The sequence below is a fragment of the Labrus bergylta genome, chromosome 9 (assembly GCF_963930695.1).
Source record: "Labrus bergylta chromosome 9, fLabBer1.1, whole genome shotgun sequence".
NCBI classification, from domain to species: domain Eukaryota; kingdom Metazoa; phylum Chordata; class Actinopteri; order Labriformes; family Labridae; genus Labrus; species Labrus bergylta.
The window spans coordinates 25,593,604-25,615,499 of record NC_089203.1 but is presented as its reverse complement, the minus strand read 5'-3'; the positions used below and the strand labels follow the sequence as shown (position 1 = coordinate 25,615,499).

The window sequence follows — 21,896 nt, the reverse complement described above, 5'->3', positions numbered from 1 at the left end:
TACCCTAAGTATGATAAAGTGTTTTTAAAAAAAGCTACAATAGCTATTTTTGTTGAACGATTTATCAGGCAACCAATGGAGCTGGGATACAAAACAATTCTTATGATGGCGTAAATGTGTGTAAGGTAAATTAGGATAACAATCATGCAAACATGTTTATGAAAAACTTATTTATACACTTATTCTACCTCATTATATATCATGACATTTTATTTTAAATGCTAATTACAAAGGATGATTTCCACTTTTAGACAAAATGACTGTGAACCTGAGAGCTTAACACCTTGCAACTAAAAACCTTTGTGTCACACTAAGCATCCCCTGGGGACAAAGTTGACCTCTTAACTCACAGGAGCTTTAAGAAAACAATTGCTGCAGAAAATATCCATCAACAAAGTCAACCAACCAAACACCACAACCAAATGAAGACACCACAACCAAATCAACCTTAAATGTTGCATTACCGCCCCCTACTGGACAATATGAGTTCTCTCTATACCCCCTACCATGAACACAGGTTGAGTTTATGTTGACATCTCTGAGAAAACTTGGGTTAGGAGAAGGGTCTTGCATGGTTATTGAAATGTTTTATAAATATCTGTAGTTATATTTCCCTCAATTCAGGAATGACACCACAATTGAAGATTTTAACATGGAATTACAAATGATGCCCAATTTCACCAAAAGTGTTCAAATAACATAGGCCTACACAAATTTTAGCTCACAATTTAAAAATGATCAGAATCTTTGATTATCAATACCCAATTAGTCAATTTGCTGACGGTACAATACTATTAAAAGATAAATCATTTATTGGAAAAGCTCTGAATCTGTAACATTGTCTATAACATCTGATTTAATCCTGTATGCCCAAAACGAAGTCTTGATATTTGTATTTCTTCTCGTTCTTCCAGTCCTTACCTTACTGGAGGACAACTGCACCCATAAGACATGACAGAGTTTACAGCTGAACATTGACATCTTGAATGTTTAATCACTAAAGATGAAACCTGAGAAAATAAACAAGTAGGCCTATTTTCTTTGTTTTTTATTAAATCAATAACTGAGCATTTAAATGGATGTTAGAGCAGACAAATAAATACAAAAATGACAAAAGAGAAAAAAACGGAATAAAAACGGACAACTGACCTCATTGTTAAAACACTAGTGATGTCATCAGAAAGGCAGGAAACAAGGCTTCAGTGAAGTCAAAAATAAAAGTCTGCAGGTATGGATTCATCTGAGTGAAACAGATACAAGTTTCTTAAGGTTATAATACTTTAGGATTAATATACAGTTCATGAATGTGAACAGAAAGAAACACGTTTAAACATCGATTTATTTTGTTATTTAACTGAGTCCGTAAACTTTTTTCTGAATGTAAAAACTTCATATTTCAGCCTGTTGGAAACATAAATCCACTTTTTAAAATCAATGTTTACATATTTGTTTATTAGCTGAGTCTTGTGTTATATTTCTTTAATCAGCAGATTGTTCTGTTTCTGTTCACTGCTCTTTACAACAACAAAGAAAGAAATGGTTAACATATACTTCAGATTTTTTACATTTAATAAAAGTAATTTTCTTATTCATTTATGTGTTGAAAAAAAAGTTTGGGTCTCTGAGGCTTTCGTAGTTTGTTCAGCTTTGACCTGCTCCTCTGTTATCTTTCAGTCCAGGTGATCCTGCAGAGAGTGTTTCAAGACAGAACACCTTCACAGGTAAAGGTCAGTGAGGATTTCAGGCGAGGGAGGATCAGATGGACTGCTGAGCCAGTTCATGGTCGGAGGTGGAGCTCATCTGACGCTCCACGACTCGCTGGGCCTTACAGGCGTCCATCTTGCTTTGGAGATCCCTCTTCCTCTCGAAGTAGTCGACAAGTGGCGGTTCTGTCAGCAGTGAGGCTAGTACCTGCTCAAAGGTGATCGACCAATCCACGTCCAGCACGCTGCCTTGCCTCTGCTCACCGCTGCCGACCAGCACGGTGTCATCAGCGATGTCCTCGCACTGCAGCGAGCCGGAGCTCACCACCGAGTACGACGAGACCGACGTGTCGTCCTTCGTCTCCTCGTCAGATGTCTGCGGAGCCGCCGGCTCCAGCTGAGCCTCTGCCAGAGCCCGGCACACCTGAGATTCACCCGAGCATCCAGTCCAAGCCCCTCCTCCTCCTCACTTTCAGGCACTGGGGGCGGGGCCTGTACAGGGTCGTCGGTTTTTCCTGCCGCCGTTGTTGAACTTCTTTCCGACCTCCCCGATCCGAAGCAGAAGGCTAGCGACGGTGGCGATGGAGTGATAGAGCTGCTGCTCGAGAGGCTCCTCGCTGAACATGTGGTACAGAGTCTTACACAGGTCAATGAACTGCTCCTGAGGAGAGAGAGACAGGTACAGAGAGAGAGACAGGTCATTAGAGAGAGAGACAGGTCATTAGAGAGAGAGGGAGAGTGACAGGTACAGAGAGAGAGACAGGTACAGAGAGAGAGAGAGACAGGTCATTAGAAAGAGAGAGAGAGACAGGTCATCAGAGAGAGAGAGAGAGAGAGATAGGTCATGAGAGAGAGAGACAGGTACAGAGAGAGAGACAGGTCATTAGAGAGAGAGAGAGACAGGTCATGAGAGAGAGAGAGAGAGATAGGTCATGAGAGAGAGAGAGAGAGAGATAGGTCATGAGAGAGAGAGAGAGAGAGACAGGTCATCAGAGAGAGAGAGAGAGAGACAGGTCATGAGAGAGAGAGAGAGAGATAGATAGGTCATGAGATAGAGAGAGAGAGAGAGAGAGAGAGAGAGAGAGATAGTCATGAGAGAGAGAGAGAGAGAGAGAGAGACAGGTCATGAGATAGAGAGAGAGAGAGAGAGAGAGAGAGAGAGAGAGATAGGTCATTAGAGAGAGAGAGATAGATAGGTCATGAGATAGAGAGAGAGAGAGAGAGAGAGAGAGAGAGAGACAGGTCATGAGAGAGAGAGAGATAGATAGGTCATGAGATAGAGAGAGAGAGAGAGAGAGAGAGAGAGATAGATAGGTCATGAGATAGAGAAGAGAGAGAGAGAGAGAGTGAGAGAGAGAGAGACAGGTCATGAGATAGAGAGAGAGAGAGAGAGAGAGAGAGAGAGAGAGATAGGTCATTAGAGAGAGAGAGAGACAGGTCATCAGAGAGAGAGAGAGAGAGAGACAGGTCATGAGAGAGAGAGAGAGAGAGAGAGAGGTCATGAGAGAGAGAGAGAGAGAGAGAGAGAGACAGGTCAAGAGAGAGACAGAGAGAGAGAGAGAGACAGGTCATGAGAGAGAGACAGAGAGAGAGAGAGAGAGAGAGACAGGTCAAGAGAGAGACAGTCAAGAGAGAGAGACAGGTCATGAGAGAGAGACAGACAGAGAGAGAGAGAGAGACAGGTCATGAGAGAGAGAGAGAGAGAGAGACAGGTCATGAGAGAGAGAGAGAGAGAGAGAGAGGTCATGAGAGAGAGAGAGAGAGAGAGAGAGAGACAGGTCATTAGAGAGAGACAGACAGAGAGAGAGAGAGACAGGTCATGAGAGAGAGAGAGAGAGAGACAGGTCATGAGGAGAGAGAGAGAGAGAGAGAGAGGTCATGAGAGAGAGAGAGAGAGAGAGAGACAGGTCAAGAGAGAGACAGAGAGAGAGAGAGAGACAGGTCATGAGAGAGAGACAGAGAGAGAGAGAGAGAGAGAGAGAGACAGGTCATGAGAGAGAGAGAGAGAGAGAGACAGAGAGAGAGAGACAGGTACAGAGAGAGAGAGACAGGTCATTAGAGAGAGAGAGAGAGATAGGTCATCAGAGAGAGAGAGAGAGAGATAGGTAATCAGAGAGAGAGAGAGAGAGAGACAGGTCATGAGAGAGAGAGAGAGAGAGGGCTTGAGAGAGAGAGAGGGAGAGAGAGAGAGAGAGACAGGTCATGAGAGAGAGAGAGAGAGATAGGTCATGAGAGAGAGAGAGAGAGAGAGATAGGTCATTAGAGAGAGGGAGACAGGTCATCAGAGAGAGAGAGAGAGAGAGAGAGATAGGTCATGCGAGAGAGAGAGAGAGAGAGAGAGAGAGAGAGACAGGTCAATGAGAGAGAGAGAGAGATAGGTCATGAGGAAAGAGAGAGAGAGAGATAGGTCATTAGAGAGAGAGAGAGAGACAGGTCATCAGAGAGAGAGAGAGAGAGAGAGAGAGAGAGACAGGTACAGAGAGAGAGACAGGTCATGAGAGAGAGAGAGAGAGAGAGATAGGTCATGAGAGAGAGAGAGAGAGAGAGGATAGGTCATCAGAGAGAGAGAGAGAGACAGGGTCATGAGAGAGAGAGAGACAGATAGGTCATCAGAGAGAGAGAGAGAGAGACAGGTCATGAGAGAGAGAGAGAGATAGGTCATGAGAGAGAGAGAGAGAGATAGGTAATCAGAGAGAGAGAGAGAGAGAGAGACAGGTCATGAGAGAGAGAGAGAGAGAGGGCTTGAGAGAGAGAGAGGGAGAGAGAGATGAGAGAGACAGGTCATGAGAGAGAGAGAGAGAGATAGGTCATGAGAGAGAGAGAGAGAGAGAGAGATAGGTCATTAGAGAGAGGGAGACAGGTCATCAGAGAGAGAGAGAGAGAGAGAGAGATAGGTCATGCGAGAGAGAGAGAGAGAGAGAGAGAGAGACAGGTCATGAGAGAGAGAGAGAGATAGGTCATGAGAAAGAGAGAGAGAGAGATAGGTCATTAGAGAGAGAGAGAGAGACAGGTCATCAGAGAGAGAGAGAGAGAGAGAGAGAGAGAGACAGGTACAGAGAGAGAGACAGAGAGAGAGAGAGATAGGTCATGAGAGAGAGAGAGAGAGAGAGATAGGTCATCAGAGAGAGAGAGAGAGACAGGTCATGAGAGAGAGAGAGACAGATAGGTCATCAGAGAGAGAGAGAGAGAGACAGGTCATGAGAGAGAGAGAGAGATAGGTCATGAGAGAGAGAGAGAGAGAGACAGGTCATGAGAGAGAGAGAGAGGAGAGAGAGAGAGAGAGAGAGAGAGAGAGAGAGAGATAGGTCATCAGAGAGAGAGAGAGAGAGATAGGTCATGAGAGAGAGAGAGAGACAGGTCATCAGAGAGAGAGAGAGAGAGAGAGACAGGTACAGAGAGAGAGACAGGTCATTAGAGAGAGAGAGAGACAGGTCATGAGAGAGAGAGAGAGAGAGAGATAGGTCATCAGAGAGAGAGAGAGAGACAGGTCATGAGAGAGAGAGAGAGAGACAGATAGGTCATCAGAGAGAGAGAGAGAGAGACAGGTCATGAGAGAGAGAGAGAGAGAGACAGGTCATGAGAGAGAGAGAGAGATAGGTCACCAGAGAGAGAGAGAGAGAGATAGGTCATGAGAGAGAGAGAGAGACAGGTCATCAGAGAGAGAGAGAGAGAGAGAGACAGGTACAGAGAGAGAGACAGGTCATTAGAGAGAGAGAGAGACAGGTCATGAGAGAGAGAGAGAGAGAGAGAGACAGGTACAGAGAGAGAGACAGGTCATTAGAGAGAGAGAGAGACAGGTCATCAGAGAGAGAGAGAGAGAGAGAGACAGGTACAGAGAGAGAGACAGGTCATTAGAGAGAGAGAGAGAGACAGGTCATGAGAGAGAGAGAGAGACAGGTACAGAGAGAGAGACAGGTCATTAGAGAGAGAGAGAGACAGGTCATGAGAGAGAGAGAGAGAGATAGGTCATGAGAGAGAGAGAGAGAGATAGGTCATCAGAGAGAGAGAGAGAGAGAGAGAGAGAGACAGGTCATTAGAGAGAGACAGACAGAGAGAGAGAGAGAGACAGGTCATGAGAGAGAGAGAGAGAGACAGGTCATGAGAGAGGAGAGAGAGAGAGAGAGAGAGACAGGTCAAGAGAGAGAGCGAGAGAGAGAGAGAGAGAGAGAGAGACAGGTCATGAGAGAGACAGAGAGAGAGAGAGACAGGTCATAAGAGAGAGACAGAGAGAGAGAGAGAGAGAGAGAGACAGGTCATGAGACAGAGAGAGAGAGAGAGACAGGTCATGAGAGAGAGAGAGAGAGGGAGAGAGAGAGATAGAAAGTACATCAGAGAGAGACGGGTACAGAGAGAGACGGGTACAGAGAGAGACGGGTACGGGTACAGAGAGAGACGGGTACAGAGAGAGACAGGTACGGGTACAGAGAGAGACAGGTACGGGTGCAGAGAGAGACGGGTACAGAGAGAGACGGGTACAGAGAGAGACAGGTCATTAGAGAGAGACAGGTACAGAGAGAGACGGGTACAGAGAGAGACGGGTACAGAGAGAGACGGGTACGGGTACAGAGAGAGACGGGTACAGAGAGAGACAGGTCATTAGAGAGAGACGGGTACAGAGAGAGACGGGTGCAGAGAGAGACAGGTCATTAGAGAGAGACGGGTACAGAGAGAGACGGGTACAGAGAGAGACAGGTCATTAGAGAGAGACGGGTACAGAGAGAGACGGGTGCAGAGAGAGACAGGTCATTAGAGAGAGACGGGTACAGAGAGAGACGGGTACAGAGAGAGACAGGTCATTAGAGAGAGACAGGTCATACTTCTCTACATCTCTAAAATCAGGAACGAGCGATGCAGAAACACTCGTCCATGTATTTGTTATTCTTTTTTAGAAGACTCTTCAGCTGCAGCTCGTGTCTGGACTACAACTAGGAAACTTTGCTAAGTGTTGCCATGGTGATGCTTATGGTGGATTAATGCTGGGTCTTATATAATAATATAAATAATATAGTAAAGAGTACGGTCTACACCTGGTCTTTTTATAAAGTGTCTGCAGATTGACTGACTGACCGGTTACTTATAGACAGGTGTGAGGTCAACTCACCTGGTTCATTCTGGGAAGGTCTTTGATTGTTTCAGTCTTTAGTTCCTTCACTTTAGCCCACATCCTCAGGTAGTACTTGTAGTCCTTCAGCCTTTCCTCTGAAACAACACACAGGTCAAAGGTCACAGGCAACAGGTGGCACAGGTGTTGACCTACCTGATTTGTATAATTTTGGAATCGTCTGTCTGGATCCACGATGAGTTAATGTGACATCACAGGCTGTGATCTGCGACGCCACACGCTACAGGCACATCACCTGACCAGTCTCCACAGTGGGCAGATCATTTACCTTTCTTGTCCTCGCCGTCTACGCCTCCTTCTTTCCCCTCCTCACCTGCAAACAGACATGAAACCACCTTCATCTTCATCATCATCATTATCAAAAAAGAAATAACATTAAATAAGTTCTACTTTCAGCGATCATGTACGATCGTCTTTCAGAGGAAATGATGTCACACAGAGTCTGTCCAAATGGTCTGCTGTGACATCACTGCTGTTGAAGCAACACGGTGAGGTGTCAGATTACATAGCAAGACACAAACCTGAGGTCACTTCCTGCTGCCCTGAAGTGTCCGGATCAGACAGGGAAGAAGATTCTGGAAGTATATACGACAGAGAAGAAGAAGAAAAAACAGACAAAGAAGAAAAAAGATAGGCAGAGAGGAGGTCGGCGTTTGAGTGAGCTCAGACACATAGAAAAGAATAAATGGTTGTTGTTGTAAATATGCGGGACGTTTAGTTAACCTGCTGCCTAATTCAATATTTTTATGTTTTTGTGATGATACCCTGAGCTGTCTGTCTCATGTTCATCACATAAACACACCTCACAGGTCCTCACAGAGCTGTAGAAACCTGTCGAGTCCTGTCGTCACACACAGTAAACAAAGCTCACTCGTCGGCAGGTGAGCAGAACCAGCTGTGACTTATAAACACAAGAAACTTACAACTAGTGTGGACAAGATTCATTCTGCATCAGAAAAGAAAGAGTTTTCATGTGGTATTTTTCTGGATCTCTCTAAAGCATTGGATGCTGTAAATCATGAACTTTTACTAGCTAAACTATAGATATGGATTTAATGGAAATGTCCTGAAGTGGCTCAGTAATTTTGAATGTAACAGACAGCAGTATGTCAACATAAATGGTGTAGAGTCTGAGAGAACTATGATGCAGTGTGGGGTCCCACAAGGGTCCATTTTAGGACCGTTACTGTTTCTCATATACATTTACGATCTTGCAACAGTATCAAACACAATACGCCCATTATCATTTGCAGATGATACTAATTTACTTGTCTCCACTAAAAATTTGTCAGAACTCATGACTGAAGTAAGTAATGGCCTTCTTGCATGTTCAAAATGGTTTAAAACAAATTATATTTGCTGGAATATATTTATTTACTTGATTATTTTTTTGTCTTTTTCTTGATACAAATTGAGACTCAGAAATGCGTTGATGTTGAATTGTCCTGATTTTGTTATATTGTCTTCATATTGTATGTCCTGTTTTGCTCTATTTTTATGTTTTCAATGTTTGTATGTAATTTTCAATTGGGTACATTTTATTTGTGATAGTAAATATTCTTACTTTGTTATTTTTACTGTATTTTATTTTAACTTTGTTTAATCTTTTAAGGTGAGGTTTTGAGATAAGCCCTCATGGGTGTCTACCTCACCTGCACGTGTTTTATTTTATTTTTATTTTTTTTCTGTTTGATTCTTCTTTCAAAAAATGTGCAAATAAACTAAAACTAAACTAAAAAGTAGTTACGGTCTTACCGCGCTCGTCCTCTGTGAAGAAGTTTGTCGCTTCCAAGGCAGACTCCGCCTCCTCTGGACACAGAGCTGCCAAACAGACAGACAGACAAACATTGATTAAAAATCAGGCTGAGGCATCTATTTGTGAGATATATGCAGCGTCAGTTACCATGGCAACCTTTATTGTTCTAAAAACTTAAGAGGTAATTCTGAAGCTGCTTCGTAAACAGCTAACTGGACTCAGGAGCGGAGCTTAACATGCAGGTCAGCTTACCTGGTGGGAGGTGGAGCTTATACAGAAGCTTCAGTTTCTCTGTCATGTCTCCATGATACATCCCACCTGAGGATACACACACACACACACACACACACACACACACACACACACACACACACACACACACACACACACACACACACACACACACACACACACACACACACACACACACACACACACACACACACACACACACACACACACACACACACACACACACACACACGTTGTGAGTGTGAACCAGTACAGTAAGTGTCATTGACAAACAGGTGTGAGGTGTTTGTGGGAATAGCCTCACTCAGTCCGGTGATGAACTCTTTGAAGTTGACAAGCCCGTCCTGGTTCTGGTCCAGCAGTCTGAAGAGGCGGGCTGACAGGGTGGGGGTGTGGCCTCCACAGATCCAGGGGGCGAGTGCGGTGAACAGCTGAGTGAACTGGGCGGGGTCTATGCGGTACTGCTCCAGGTACGGCAGGCTGGGATCGTGACGCTCTGCCGCCGAGCTGCTGGAGCCCCAGTAACAGCTGGTCATGTGTTTTGACTGAAACAGGAAGTAAAGGGCTGTGACATCACACACGCACACTCAATCTGTTTTGCTGCTCATGACTCTTCCCTCTCTCAGTTTTTCCTTCCTGACCTTAAAGAGACAGTACAGCTCCTCCAGCTCCTCTATACTGAAGGCGGACTCCGTCATCATCGCTCTAACCTGCACACACACACACACACACACACACACACACACACACCTGTAAACACGGTCTACATCGGCACATAGGCATTAGCACAAAGTAAGCAAACAGCACTCACCACGCTCCTCTTTGCAGTGTCCTCCAGTGACTGTATGACCTTTAACCTCTGCTTGAACCTCATCTGGTCGATGACATCAGAGCGCAGGGTGCCAAATTTCTGACAAGAGGATGAAAGGATGAAGACATTTTTACTGAAAAAGACAAATGACTTAAAATAACATTTCAGAAAATAGACTGACCCTGCTGCACCAGGAATTAGACTGAGCCATGACTGACCTCATAGGACGACTTGATGAGGTCGAAGACGTCGATCTCAGGCGGAGGGTCGTCTCCACTTGTCAGCAGGGCGTGCAGGTGAGGGATGGGTGGAGCCACAGTCTGTTTGTTTACTACATTATCCAGGTACCTACACCAACAAACACACCAACAAACACACACACACACACACACACACACACACACACACACACACACACACACACTTGTTAAGTTCACCAGTCAGAGGACAAAGCTCTCTCTCAGACACTCAGAGAGGACAGAGTGTGACGAGGATGAAGGACACCCTCTCAGTGTGCGTGGGACACTATCACAGCTTGAATCAGTTCTGACACAAAAACAGAACTTTGATTATTCTCTTGACAAAAATTAGGAATTAAATCTGAACTATACTTTGGACTTTAAACTAGACTCAAAATTTGGCTACAACATGGACTTTACTCTGGTTTCTATTTTGGACTATAAAAGGTAAAACGAGTCGTACCTGCCCAGGATGGTCATGGCCTCGCCCTCATCACTGCAGGACAGCAGGGCGTCCATGTTGTCGTGGAGAACATTCAGTGCCACCTGCAGACATGTTAGTAGTTTTATTACATGGTTTACAGGTCAGTAAAGAGTCACTGCAGTAAGTGCAGTGTTAATGAATTGTCCTGCCTCACCTGGAAGATGACCTTTATGCCCTCATAGAAGAAGCAGTCGACCAATAGGACGGCGCTGTCGAAGGGCATCACTGACAGGAAGAGGGTGAGAAACCAGGACAGACTGATAGTGGTGATTACTCCCAGCTCCTGCATGTGTTCATACAGCAGGGGGAGGAAAGCCCGGGTCAGCTCCTCAAACACGCCTTGATCCACCAGAGCACCTGAAGGGACACCAACACTACATCAGACAGCGACAGCGCACCCCCTGTGGCTGCACCGCAGAACTGCTGATAAAACACTGCTAGGTTATAAAATGACCGAAAACTCTGGTGTTGATGTGACTCTGAAGGCGTAACCGATTACTGATGTCACTGACTCTGATGATGTCACTGACCTACTACTCTGGTGTTGTAGTAGTCCGGCAGCATTCGCTCACACAGCGCCACCAGCAGCCAGAAGGCTTCCTCCTCTGGACAGTAGAGCAACAGCACGGAGGTGACGATGTTCATCGCCTGAAGGAAATCACAATTAAGACGAAAAGGTATTTTAAATGAGTTTTTATGTAATCTGAAAAATAAATAAAAAATCATTTATATAAACTGATAGATAATAGTTTATTTTAATTGTATTTTCTAATAACCTGACAGTATCCAATGCCTGGGTTGCGGTGTGCGTAGGCGGTTAGGACGCGGCGCAGAGCTGCGATCCCGGTCTCGTTCTGGAAGGCGCGGTGCTCCGGCATGGAGCGGTGAAGGTCGCGCTCGATCTCCTCAGTTGCCAATGAACACAGTCCCATGGCCTGTTCCACCAGGTCACCATAGTAACCAGGGTGAGAAGCCATCTCGTTCTGCGCACCTGGAAAAAAACATGTGGACAGGTGAACAAATGAAAGTTTCCCTGATGATGAATCAGGTACACAGAAATCTGCAGCCACAGCTTTAATGTCTGCTGAATGAATGTATGAATGAATAAATGAATGAACTGACCAGAGAACAGCAGCCAAAGCTCTCCTCTAAGGTGTTCTGGGATCCCGTTCAGGACGAGTTCTCGGGTTCTGGAGGTTCTGTACATGCAGACTCCTCGTCCAAACTCTGAGAAGTGGATGTTCCATGACTCCTCCTTCATCTTCTCCTTCATCTGCAGGGGTGGGGGGGACACACAGAAAGACTGAAGTGAAGCATCAAGCTTGTGTTGATGAACTCTTTAAATCAACAGGTGACACAGATCTATGTTGCTATGGATTCAACAGTCCTCCTCAGAAACAAACAGTACTTATTGGTTTCTTAAAAGTTCTCCTCTAAAGGTTTCTGTATCCAGTTCAACCCTGTGCAGTAGTTCTGCTCAGTATCAATGAATTACACTAAACTGACAAAAAGATAAGACTGAAAAAATGTTTTTTTATTGCTCTCGATTCTTGGAAACAACAACAACAACACGCCGTCACAGCTGATCTGATGTTCTTCAGATCCTCATTAGTTTCTGTTCCATCCACTTTCATTCATTGCTCTCACCTCAAACTCAGGCTGACGGACATTGGAAAAAAGTGACACTGCCAGTGTCAAGTTATTGCAAACAGCGAACTCTTACATGGGCATTCATTGTCTCTAACAGCGCTACACATGGTAACAATGCTGCATGGTAACAGTACTACATGGTAATAGTACTCACAGCTTTGGGTCCCAGGTCCTCGGGAGCGTCTCGGTGGTAGAGCGCCAGCAGACCTTGGCTGGCTGTGGGCAGTCCAGGGTGAAAATGCTGCCCTTTCTGGGTAGATTCAGACACTGCAGACGCAGACGCCTAAGGACACAAAAAAACAAAACATTCTGACCCTGGCAGAATTTAAACTTGTTATGCATCAGTGTTAATGAGTGACATACCGAGTGACCAATCAGAGACAAGGGGTTGGTGTCGCCCCACGAGCTGTCGGGTGTTCGCTGCAGGAAGTCGGAGATTCGCTGGACCAAGAAGTCTCTGTCTTTGAGGTTGGCAAACAGGAAGTTCATCTTGTTCTTGGTGCTGATGGAAACGGGACACGGCAGGACGCTGCTGCTGTCCGCCTTCTCCACGATGGACACCTGAGGAGCAGGGGATTATGGGTAAACAGAGGTGTTACTGTCGTGAGAGTCTAAAGATGGATGGTCTGTGGGACGTTCGAGCTCTTCAGTCTTAAACCCGAACATTTTGTGTGTGAGAGTGTCATGAATGTTTAGAGATATGAATATAAAAGTATGAAAGCAAATATGAAAGCACTGGAATTTAAGATATAATGTAATTAGAAATCAGAACAAACATCCTTTTTTAATTTAATGATCCGAGAGAGCAGCTCGTTTACCTCTCTGAGTGGAATGATGAGCTGGCATAGATCCTCCTCTCTGCTGTTGAAACAGATGTAGTTGTTGGAGATGAACAGCTGTCCCACCACATGCATCTTAGCGAACGGCGTCCAAAGCGTGCAGTCTGTGTGCCCGTCTAAACGCTCGTCCTGCGTCAGCCTGAACATGGTGCGATACCGTTCATTCTTCGCCCGGGCGTCTAAATCCCTGAAACAGGAAACACCAGAAATGGTCAAACGCAAATGACAGAAAGATCCTGAATAAGTGGCAGAGGGTCATTTGATCAGAAACAATCCTTCCTACATGAACCCTACTCAGCTCAATAACTGGTGTTTGGATATTAAACATAGTGAGACCTCTTCAGCGCAGAGACGTTCTTCAGCGTCTTGGTGGCTTTGGGTAGCGAGCGGTCGGCGGCGAACGCCTCGTTGTCGAGCAGCTGACGCATGGCGATGTTGGCAAGCTGCTCCATCAGCTTGAAGGTGTCGTTTATGTTCAGGAACATGGAGAAGAAATGTTCAGTGTGACGTGTGCTCACTCGAACGCTCTCCGGAAACACCAGGGTGGCATTTTTCTCCAACTGGGTCACCTCGGTCCACTGCACCACCAGGGTCACTGTGGGAGGGTCATTCAGGGGTAAATACTAATGAAACACCCTAAATAACTAAGCAACCTAATAACTACATAATTATACTTAATAACTAAACAAGTACTCTAAATAACCACAAATCACCCTAAACAACTACAGAAGTTCCCTAAACAACCACAAACTACCCAAAGTAATAATAACAGATACCATAAATAATTACAGTTGTACCCTAATAGCAAAAGGAATACCTTATATAACCACTAAATACACTCATGCACTTTAACTTATGTCAATACAACAACTCTGTTTTTGCACATTTACATTTAATCTTTCACATATTTAAGACGAGTAATGCTAAGTTAAATCCTGGTTGTATATATTCACATTCTTAGTTTTGATATTTTTAGTGCTTATTTACTTTGTATTTAATATTATATTGTGTTTAAATTTGCTAACATTGTGTTTTTTGCTCATATTGTGTGTTTGGACAACCTGCTGCTGTAACGCCACAATTTCCCAGTTTGGGATGAATAAAGTAATTCTATTCTATTCTATAAACTACCCTAAAATAATTATAAAAGTACCCTAAATAACTACAGAGGTACCCCAAGTAAACCACAGAAGTATACTGATTTATTATTGAAGTACCCTAAATAGCTATAGAAGAACCCTATATAACTAAAAACTAATTAACTTAAGAAATACCTTAAATAACTGCAGAGGTACCCTTAGTAGCAATAGAAGTACACTAGAAAACTAGACACCCTAAATGACTACAGTAGACCCCAAAAATACTCAAGAAGTACCCTAATAGCTATAGAAATACCCTAAAGAACTATAGAAAAAATCCTAAATACAAGAAACTATCCAAAATAACCACAGAAGTATCCTTAGTATATAGAGAAGCAGCCACTTAATCAAAGTCATCAGAGAAGACAGATTCTAATGACATCATTAAACTGTGATTGGCTGGTCGTACCCTCTTTGCCCAGCAGGAAGGAGTAGAAGCACAGATGGTTGACGGACAGGTAGAGCCAGCCCTGCCGGGGCACTCTGCCCTTCCAGTAGCTGCAGGAGTAATAATTCACCAGCTTCTCTTCATCAGGCATCCCAAACAACTTCCTCATCTTCAGCTCAGCCTCCCGAAACTTCCCACAATCCTCCTCCTGCTCCTCCGCCTGATTCAGCCGGTTCTCCTCAGCAATGATTCCCTGCAGGAAGTAGAATCACTCAGTTAACAGGATCGCAGAGGAGGAAAGAGAAATGTGGTGGTGGAAATATGAAGTGACATACAGATATTTTCCCTTTGACGAAGGTGGTGACATCTTCGTCATTGTCAAAGATGGAGATGGTCTGCAGCAGGTTGGTCTCCAGCCAATCCCAGTGCTCAGTGATCTCTTTCCTGGACGAGCCTGCAAGACAGTGCTGAGGGTCAATTAAAAAAACCCACACTCCATCAGCTAATCGAAGTGCTCCCAGTACACCTCACTCACCACAGGCAATATTCCAGTAGAGCTGAGAGTCGGCCGTCTGCAGCAGGATCCTGTAGGGAGCCACTCGCGCACTCGAGTCCAGAACCACGTCTAGAGTCCCCACCAGAAGACCTGCACACAAGTGGACAGGAAGGCATGACGTTTTGTTGGCTAGGTGGACAAGTAGACAGGTGGACATGCACACATATGCAGGTGGAACAGTCGGTATGTAGAGTTAGAAAGGTAGACAGGTCAGAGGTCAGGGTGTTAATTAGTTCATTGTCTTTCTATGTAGTCTGTGTGATGCTCAATGAACAGCTAGCATTTATTATTAACTCCTGTTGGCAGCTGTTAGAAGCTGTTAGCATTGTAGCATGGATGGATCCCAGACTACTTTTATTCTGAATAAAATTGAAAACAGGACGTTTCTTATGAATAAACATCAGATAAAACAAGACACTGATGGATCTCAAAATGTGTTTCATGTGATTTTATTAAGCGGCCACTTCTGGTGTTGAGAAATGAAGCCAAAAATGTGCAGTTCATCCTTCAGGCCCTCTGCAGGCTGGCAGAATCACCAGAGGTCACACACACACCACATTCAAAAAGGCAGAAGTTAACATGCTTACAGCCTGGTTCAAAAAATGAAACTGTTATGATAAGATTATATCTCTAACGGCACACACTGTACGGTAAAGTTTTGACAACTCCTCCGTGTTGATTGCATGACGAATAAGCATTATTTTAAATAAGATGTGTAGCTGTCCAAACTGTAACGGTTTGTCAGGAGGCTTGAAACCCGACTCAGCTCCAGCTCTCAGCCTGTCGTTAGGTTGACTGAAAGTTAGGTTGAGACAGCGTTGCCAGTATGGCGACCACCAACTGACCTTCAATAACCCCCTTCAGTAACAGTAGTTCTCTTTTTTTAATTTAAATTGGACTGTGTTCACTTTTTGTTTGCAATATTTGCTCTTCGTTGCTGTAACACTAAATTTCCCCATCGTGGGATAAATAAAGGATTATCTTATCACTCAGGCTTTGTCCACTAATATTCACAGTCTATGGTTCATATCTCACTCTGAATTTTTCTAAACTTTGACATGTTTCGATACCACTTGCAATACAATCTTTATAATGTTTTGGTTGATAGTATCAAAAATTACAGAAGCAAAAACAGGCCTCCAGTCACAGTTATGAAACAAAGCTACCGCCAGAGAGACATTTGTGAGGAGGTTTGGTGAGCAAGTGTCGCTAATGCAAACTTTTTCTGCTGGGTCCCACTTTGGCAGATGAATTTTCAAGCCACACCATCCCTTATCATATATCAAAATACACTAAAAAAACACTGTCAGTGAAGACTCTACTTTATTTAGAATTAAGTTCAAAAATTTGCAACAAACTGAAAAAAACCCTAACAAGCCACATTTAAAGAGAAAGCATTTCAAAGTGATGCTGTAACTTGAAGCTTCAGATTTGTGACGTCTGGTGTAGATTCATTTTCAGCCTTACTTTTACTTGGAAGTCCGCTTACAAAATGTGCCATGCTAGCAGTGAAAAACGGTGGGCATTGTTTTTGTTAAGCTGTCGTTATAAGTCCGTTGCTCCACTTTGGGAATCGCTGGGCTAATAAAAACAAAGTGGGCGTAAACGGAAAATTGTATGTTATTTTTCTAAATGTTTAACATTGTTTACCCTCTCAAGAACTTCTAAATGTTTCCACAGCTCTGTATAAATGTGCAGGCGCAGCTGGATAGTGTTTACATGCAGCCACGCTTCATCCTGTCTGCTGTATGTCTGATAAACAGGTAAACATTAAAACATATGGATCAGCTGATTGTGTTAACATAGAGTGTGGGTCATGGCTCATTTCCTGTCAGCTGACTGATGAACACATCAGTGCAGAGTAGTCAAGATGAGTCACCATGATTCAGGGTCACTGCTGTTAAAAGTCTCTGCAGTCACGCGGACTAAAATGTATACTCTTCATTCTGCTGGTTTCCTATTAAACTGCAGAAAACTCCCAGACACACCTCTTCTGTTCAAATTAAAACACATACCGGTAAACTCCATCAGACTTCCAGATGGACACACAGACCTGAAACATGCCTAAAGGGATTATGAGCAGAGTTTCCATCTGTATGCTTGTTTAGTTTTAAGTTCCCTGCAGTAAAACCTAATAAAACGACAATCAGCATATAAGTGTGTGTGTGTGTGTGTGTGTGTGTGTGTGTGTGTGTGTGTGTGTGTGTGTGTGTGTGTGTGTGTGTGTGTGTGTGTGTGTGTGTGTGTGTGTGTGTGTGTGTGTGTGTGTGTGTGTGTGTGGGTTGTGTTCAGTGTCATATATGTGTGTTGTGATCGGTGGTCAGCTGGCAGAGTCAGAAACAGGAAATCTATTTCAGCCTTAAAAACACTGAGTGCTCTATTATTATTATTTTAGACGTTATAGTTGTCAATATTTCTATTGTGATAACAATACTGTAAATAATGATAATAACAACAATAACAATACTGGTGTTGTTTTTATTCTTCACTATCATTCATTATTTCCATCATCATATGTATTCAGATATTAGTAACAAGGTTGTCAAGATGCTTGATATTTGGACACTTTTCAATGATCATGTGTCTTATAAATAATACATTTAGAAAAAGATACAATCTCTGTTTGTTTTAATAATCGATAGTATCAGAAAGTACTGAAACTTACAAAAACAACATCTAATTCATATGACAGGTGTGTAGGGGAGAAATTAATACATCAAAACTGGCATTTTATTATTAATTTGAAAATGAAAACCAATTAATTGTATATGTGTCTAGGAATATTGTTACTTCTATGACTATTTTTGCTGCTGTATTTAAACAGCTATTGGTGTCATTAGATTTTTACTAGAATCATATCAGAGTCTAATTTCTGGTAATAACCCGAATTAGTAATGATATTTATATGATATTAGCTTTGTCTGAGCTTAATGACATGAACAACACCCCCCATCCCCTTGCTCCCTATCCCTCTTCCTGCATCTTATCCCATCTCTCCCCCTATCCCTTTCCAAGCCCGGCGCAGTCTAGGCCTGTGAAGGCTGTTTCATCATGAGCCGAGGATCCGACAGAAGATTTCTGCCTTTTAATAAGGCAGTTTTTTCTTACCACTGTAACTTTTGCTGCTTTGCTAAAGTGCTCATGATGGATAGACCGGATCTTTGTAATATAGCAATAAGTAAGGTATTTTTACCTGCTCTTTGTAACTTAACAATGAGTAAGGTCTTTTTACTTGCTCTTTTGTAAAGTGTCTCGAGATAACACTTGTTATGAGTTGACGCTATACAAATAAAATTGATTGAAAATTGAATGAAGATTTTTTTTACTCAGTGCTGACATTCAGATATGTGCAGTACTTTGTCACATATTTACACTGAACATAAACATAGTACATGATGAGGCGTAGTAGAGGGCAAAAAGTGGGCCTGAGTCTGACTACCCAGGTCCCAAATGGAGGAAGGGGCCCTTATTCTTCCTTGTGTTGAAAAAAATATCTGCCCACCTAAATGTGTGACAGGTGACGTCTGAGGAGGGTAAAACACTGTCTCACTTCATACTGACATATTTATTTGATCATACAACGTTTCGGTCTAAACAACCTTCATTAGGTGAAACGGCAGCAAGAAAACATTTCCAACCTCAACATCATTCTAATGTATGATGAACCCTGTTTTGATGACGATTGATACTTTATATCCGACCTATTTATTCAAACATTCACGTTTTGTGACTTTTCATTCCAGGACGGTATGATGATAGATGATGAAACTCACTTTTCAATTTGTGTTGTAAAAGGTTACACAGGCTACATTTTTAACATTTATTGAGCTTTATCGTGATCTTTGGACTCTTCCCTGGCTGATGATGGACTAAGGAGCGTCAGGTGACCATCTATCTCAGTGGCTCTCTGATTGGGTGATTACACCTGATGAAGGTTATGTCAGCATAAAGCGAGACAGTAAGCTGGAGTCTTTCTCTTTGCCCTTAACGGTTCTGAAACAAATCTACAGTTTTTGTTTGCAGTAGTTTCTGTATGGAACCGTTGCCAACATATCTGTATCATTTCAACAGCATGCAGGAGTTTACCTGCCGTGTTTGATGGATTCACTACAAACCTGTCTTAAGAAATTGACTGGATGTAAAGCTTCAGTACTTTTTAATATTACCAATCGATAAGATAACAGTGAATGTATCTTTTGAAAGTGTATGGTATGAAAAGGTATTTGTTGGAGCCATGGATGGATATAATTGTCTTTGCAGTATTTATTTAAGGTTAAAGCAGTCTGTTATATGTTGGTGTTTTGGGTTATTGATTATTATATCATTTATTAGGATTATATTGAGTAGGGGGATATCGGGTCACATGGGTATGGGCGGAGATGTGCTGATTTAACTCACCTGTTCACCTTTTGTTCTCAGTGGAAGAGAGGGGGCGAGCTGGGTTGCCGTATGTTTTGATTATGAGTTAACGCACGTTATCATCTTTTTTTACGTTAATTAAAAAGTCAAACTTATTTTTTTACGTATCACAGTATTCTTTTGAAAGCGCGTCGGACAAATATAATTAGGCCCAACCTCAGCGGCCCAACCTCAGCCTCTCAGCGGCTTCATCTTCAGGAAAGCCGCTGTAATACTGAGGAAGTAAAAAATGTTGACGACCTTAATTGAAACCCTTGAGTGGGTCACTTGTGTGATGGAGGGGTGGTTGCAGTAATGTCTCAGGGTTTGCTGAGGATGAAGTGAAGGGGCCCAATGTGAGATCTTTTTATGGGGCCAAGAAATCCTGGAGACGCCCCTGGGTCTTTGCCAATATATAGATATGACTATCAAGGGCTTTATTGTTGTGGTCTGAAGTGTACCATGATGGTGTGTATGGGAATATAATGACATCTATGTTATTTAAACTAGTCTGTAGAGTTCTTTGGTGGTCTGTAGTGTAGATTACTCAGCCGGTCTGTGGAGGTCTCTATCAGTCTGTTGTGTACTTGGTCTGCAGAGGATCCTACTGTTAAAGACTATAAAGGTGTGTATGGACCAGCCTGCACCCTGGTCGTCTGTAGTGGTCTATAAACTCTTGCATATGGTCTTTGTGTTCCTCTGGTCGTCTGTCTCAGATTATAACGGTGTGTGATATTGACTCACCGGACAGGCCGCCTCCCCGACCGTGCCCCCTCCTTCTCTGCAGGATGAAGAACGGGTTGGCCCGCTCCGAGACCCACAGAGCTCCGGCCAGCAGCACCTCCTCGGGATGGATCCACATCTCTGCCCGTCTCCAGAGCACCCTGCGCCGGGAATGCTCCGGGAGAGAGGTCGGTGAGTCCGCGGGAGGCTCCGGGTTTTTCAGACAAAACAGAGAGCTGATGTTGTTGTTTTCACTCGGTCTGCTGACTGCACATCACTTCCGGGTCCGACGGCACACGACCGCACGACACGCCCTCGGCGCACGCTGCGTCATTACGTCAGCGGGAGACGTTCGGTCAACATTTTTGTTTTTCTTATTGGGACAGAAATATTGTGTTTTTCTCTCAATGTTTCTCTTCAAATGATTAAAAATGTGAGTCTAGTAAGCTAGGAAAATAATGCCCTGAAGTGCAAAACACAGAAAAAAAGAAGAAAACACAACAACAAATCACAAAACACAGCAACAAAGAAGAAAACACAACAACAAATCACAAAACACAGCAACAAAGAAGAAAACACATCAACAAAGAAGAAAACACAACAACAAATCACAAAACACAGCAACAAAGAAGAAAACACATCAACAAAGAAGAAAACACAACAACAAATCACAAAACACAGCAACAAAGAAGAAAACACATCAACGAATAAAAAAACACAACAACAAATCACAAAACACAGCAACAAAGAAAAAAACACATCAACAAAGAAGAAAACACAACAACAAATCACAAAACACAGCAACAAAGAAGAAAACACATCAACGAATAAAAAAACACAACAACAAATCACAAAACACAGCAACAAAGAAAAAAACACATCAACAAAGAAGAAAACACAACAACAAATCACAAAACACAGCAACAAAGAAAAAAACACATCAACAAAGAAGAAAACACAACAACAAATCACAAAACACAGCAACAAAGAAGAAAACACATCAACGAATAAAAAAACACAACAACAAATCACAAAACACAGCAACAAAGAAGAAAACACATCAACAAAGAAGAAAACACAACAACAAATCACAAAACACAGCAACAAAGAAGAAAACACATCAACAAAGAAGAAAACACAACAACAAATCACAAAACACAGCAACAAAGAAGAAAACACATCAACAAAGAAGAAAACACAACAACAAATCACAAAACACAGCAACAAAGAAGAAAACACATCAACAAAGAAGAAAACACAACAACAAATCACAAAACACAGCAACAAAGAAAAAAACACATCAACAAAGAAGAAAACACAACAACAAATCACAAAACACATCAACAAAGAAAAAAACACAACAACAAATCACAAAACGTTTTTGGTTTGTTGTGTTTTTTTATTTGTTGTTGTGTTTTCTTCTTTGTTGCTGTGTTTTTTTATTTGTTGTTGTGTTTTTTTATTTGTTGTTGTGTTTTCTTCTTTGTTGTTGTGTTTTGTAATTTGTTGTTGTGTTTTTTGATTTGTTGATGTGTTTTTTGATTTGTTGTTGTGTTTTTTTATTTGTTGTTGTGTTTTCTTCTTTGTTGCTGTGTTTTTTTATTTGTTGTTGTGTTTTCTTCTTTGTTGTTGTGTTTTGTAATTTGTTGTTGTGTTTTTTGATTTGTTGATGTGTTTTCTTCTTTGTCGTTGTGTTTTATGATTTGTTGTTGTGTTTTTTGATTTGTCGTTGTGTTTTTTGATTTGTTGTTGTGTTTTATGATTTGTTGTTGCATTTTCTTATTTGTTGTTGTGTTTTGCACTTCAGGGCCACCGCAGAAAAATAGATCACATTAC

At 42.7% G+C, this 21,896-nt stretch overlaps 1 protein-coding gene across 1 annotated transcript; it reads right to left on the bottom strand.

Moving 5' to 3' along the window:
• Positions 1 to 1,031: 1,031 nt before the first annotated feature.
• Positions 1,032 to 20,348, bottom strand: LOC110000276 (TBC1 domain family member 9B). The gene is given in 23 exon segments (XM_020655521.3): positions 1,032 to 2,364; positions 6,805 to 6,902; positions 7,094 to 7,138; positions 7,347 to 7,400; positions 8,581 to 8,646; positions 8,834 to 8,899; positions 9,138 to 9,378; positions 9,475 to 9,543; positions 9,645 to 9,743; positions 9,863 to 9,992; positions 10,347 to 10,429; positions 10,522 to 10,724; positions 10,898 to 11,015; positions 11,144 to 11,358; positions 11,490 to 11,640; positions 12,172 to 12,300; positions 12,381 to 12,578; positions 12,836 to 13,043; positions 13,193 to 13,451; positions 14,405 to 14,636; positions 14,719 to 14,837; positions 14,919 to 15,029; positions 20,082 to 20,348. Coding segments are annotated over 23 exon segments (3,621 nt in total). The 5' UTR covers positions 20,200 to 20,348; the 3' UTR covers positions 1,032 to 1,755.
• Positions 20,349 to 21,896: the final 1,548 nt, after the last annotated feature.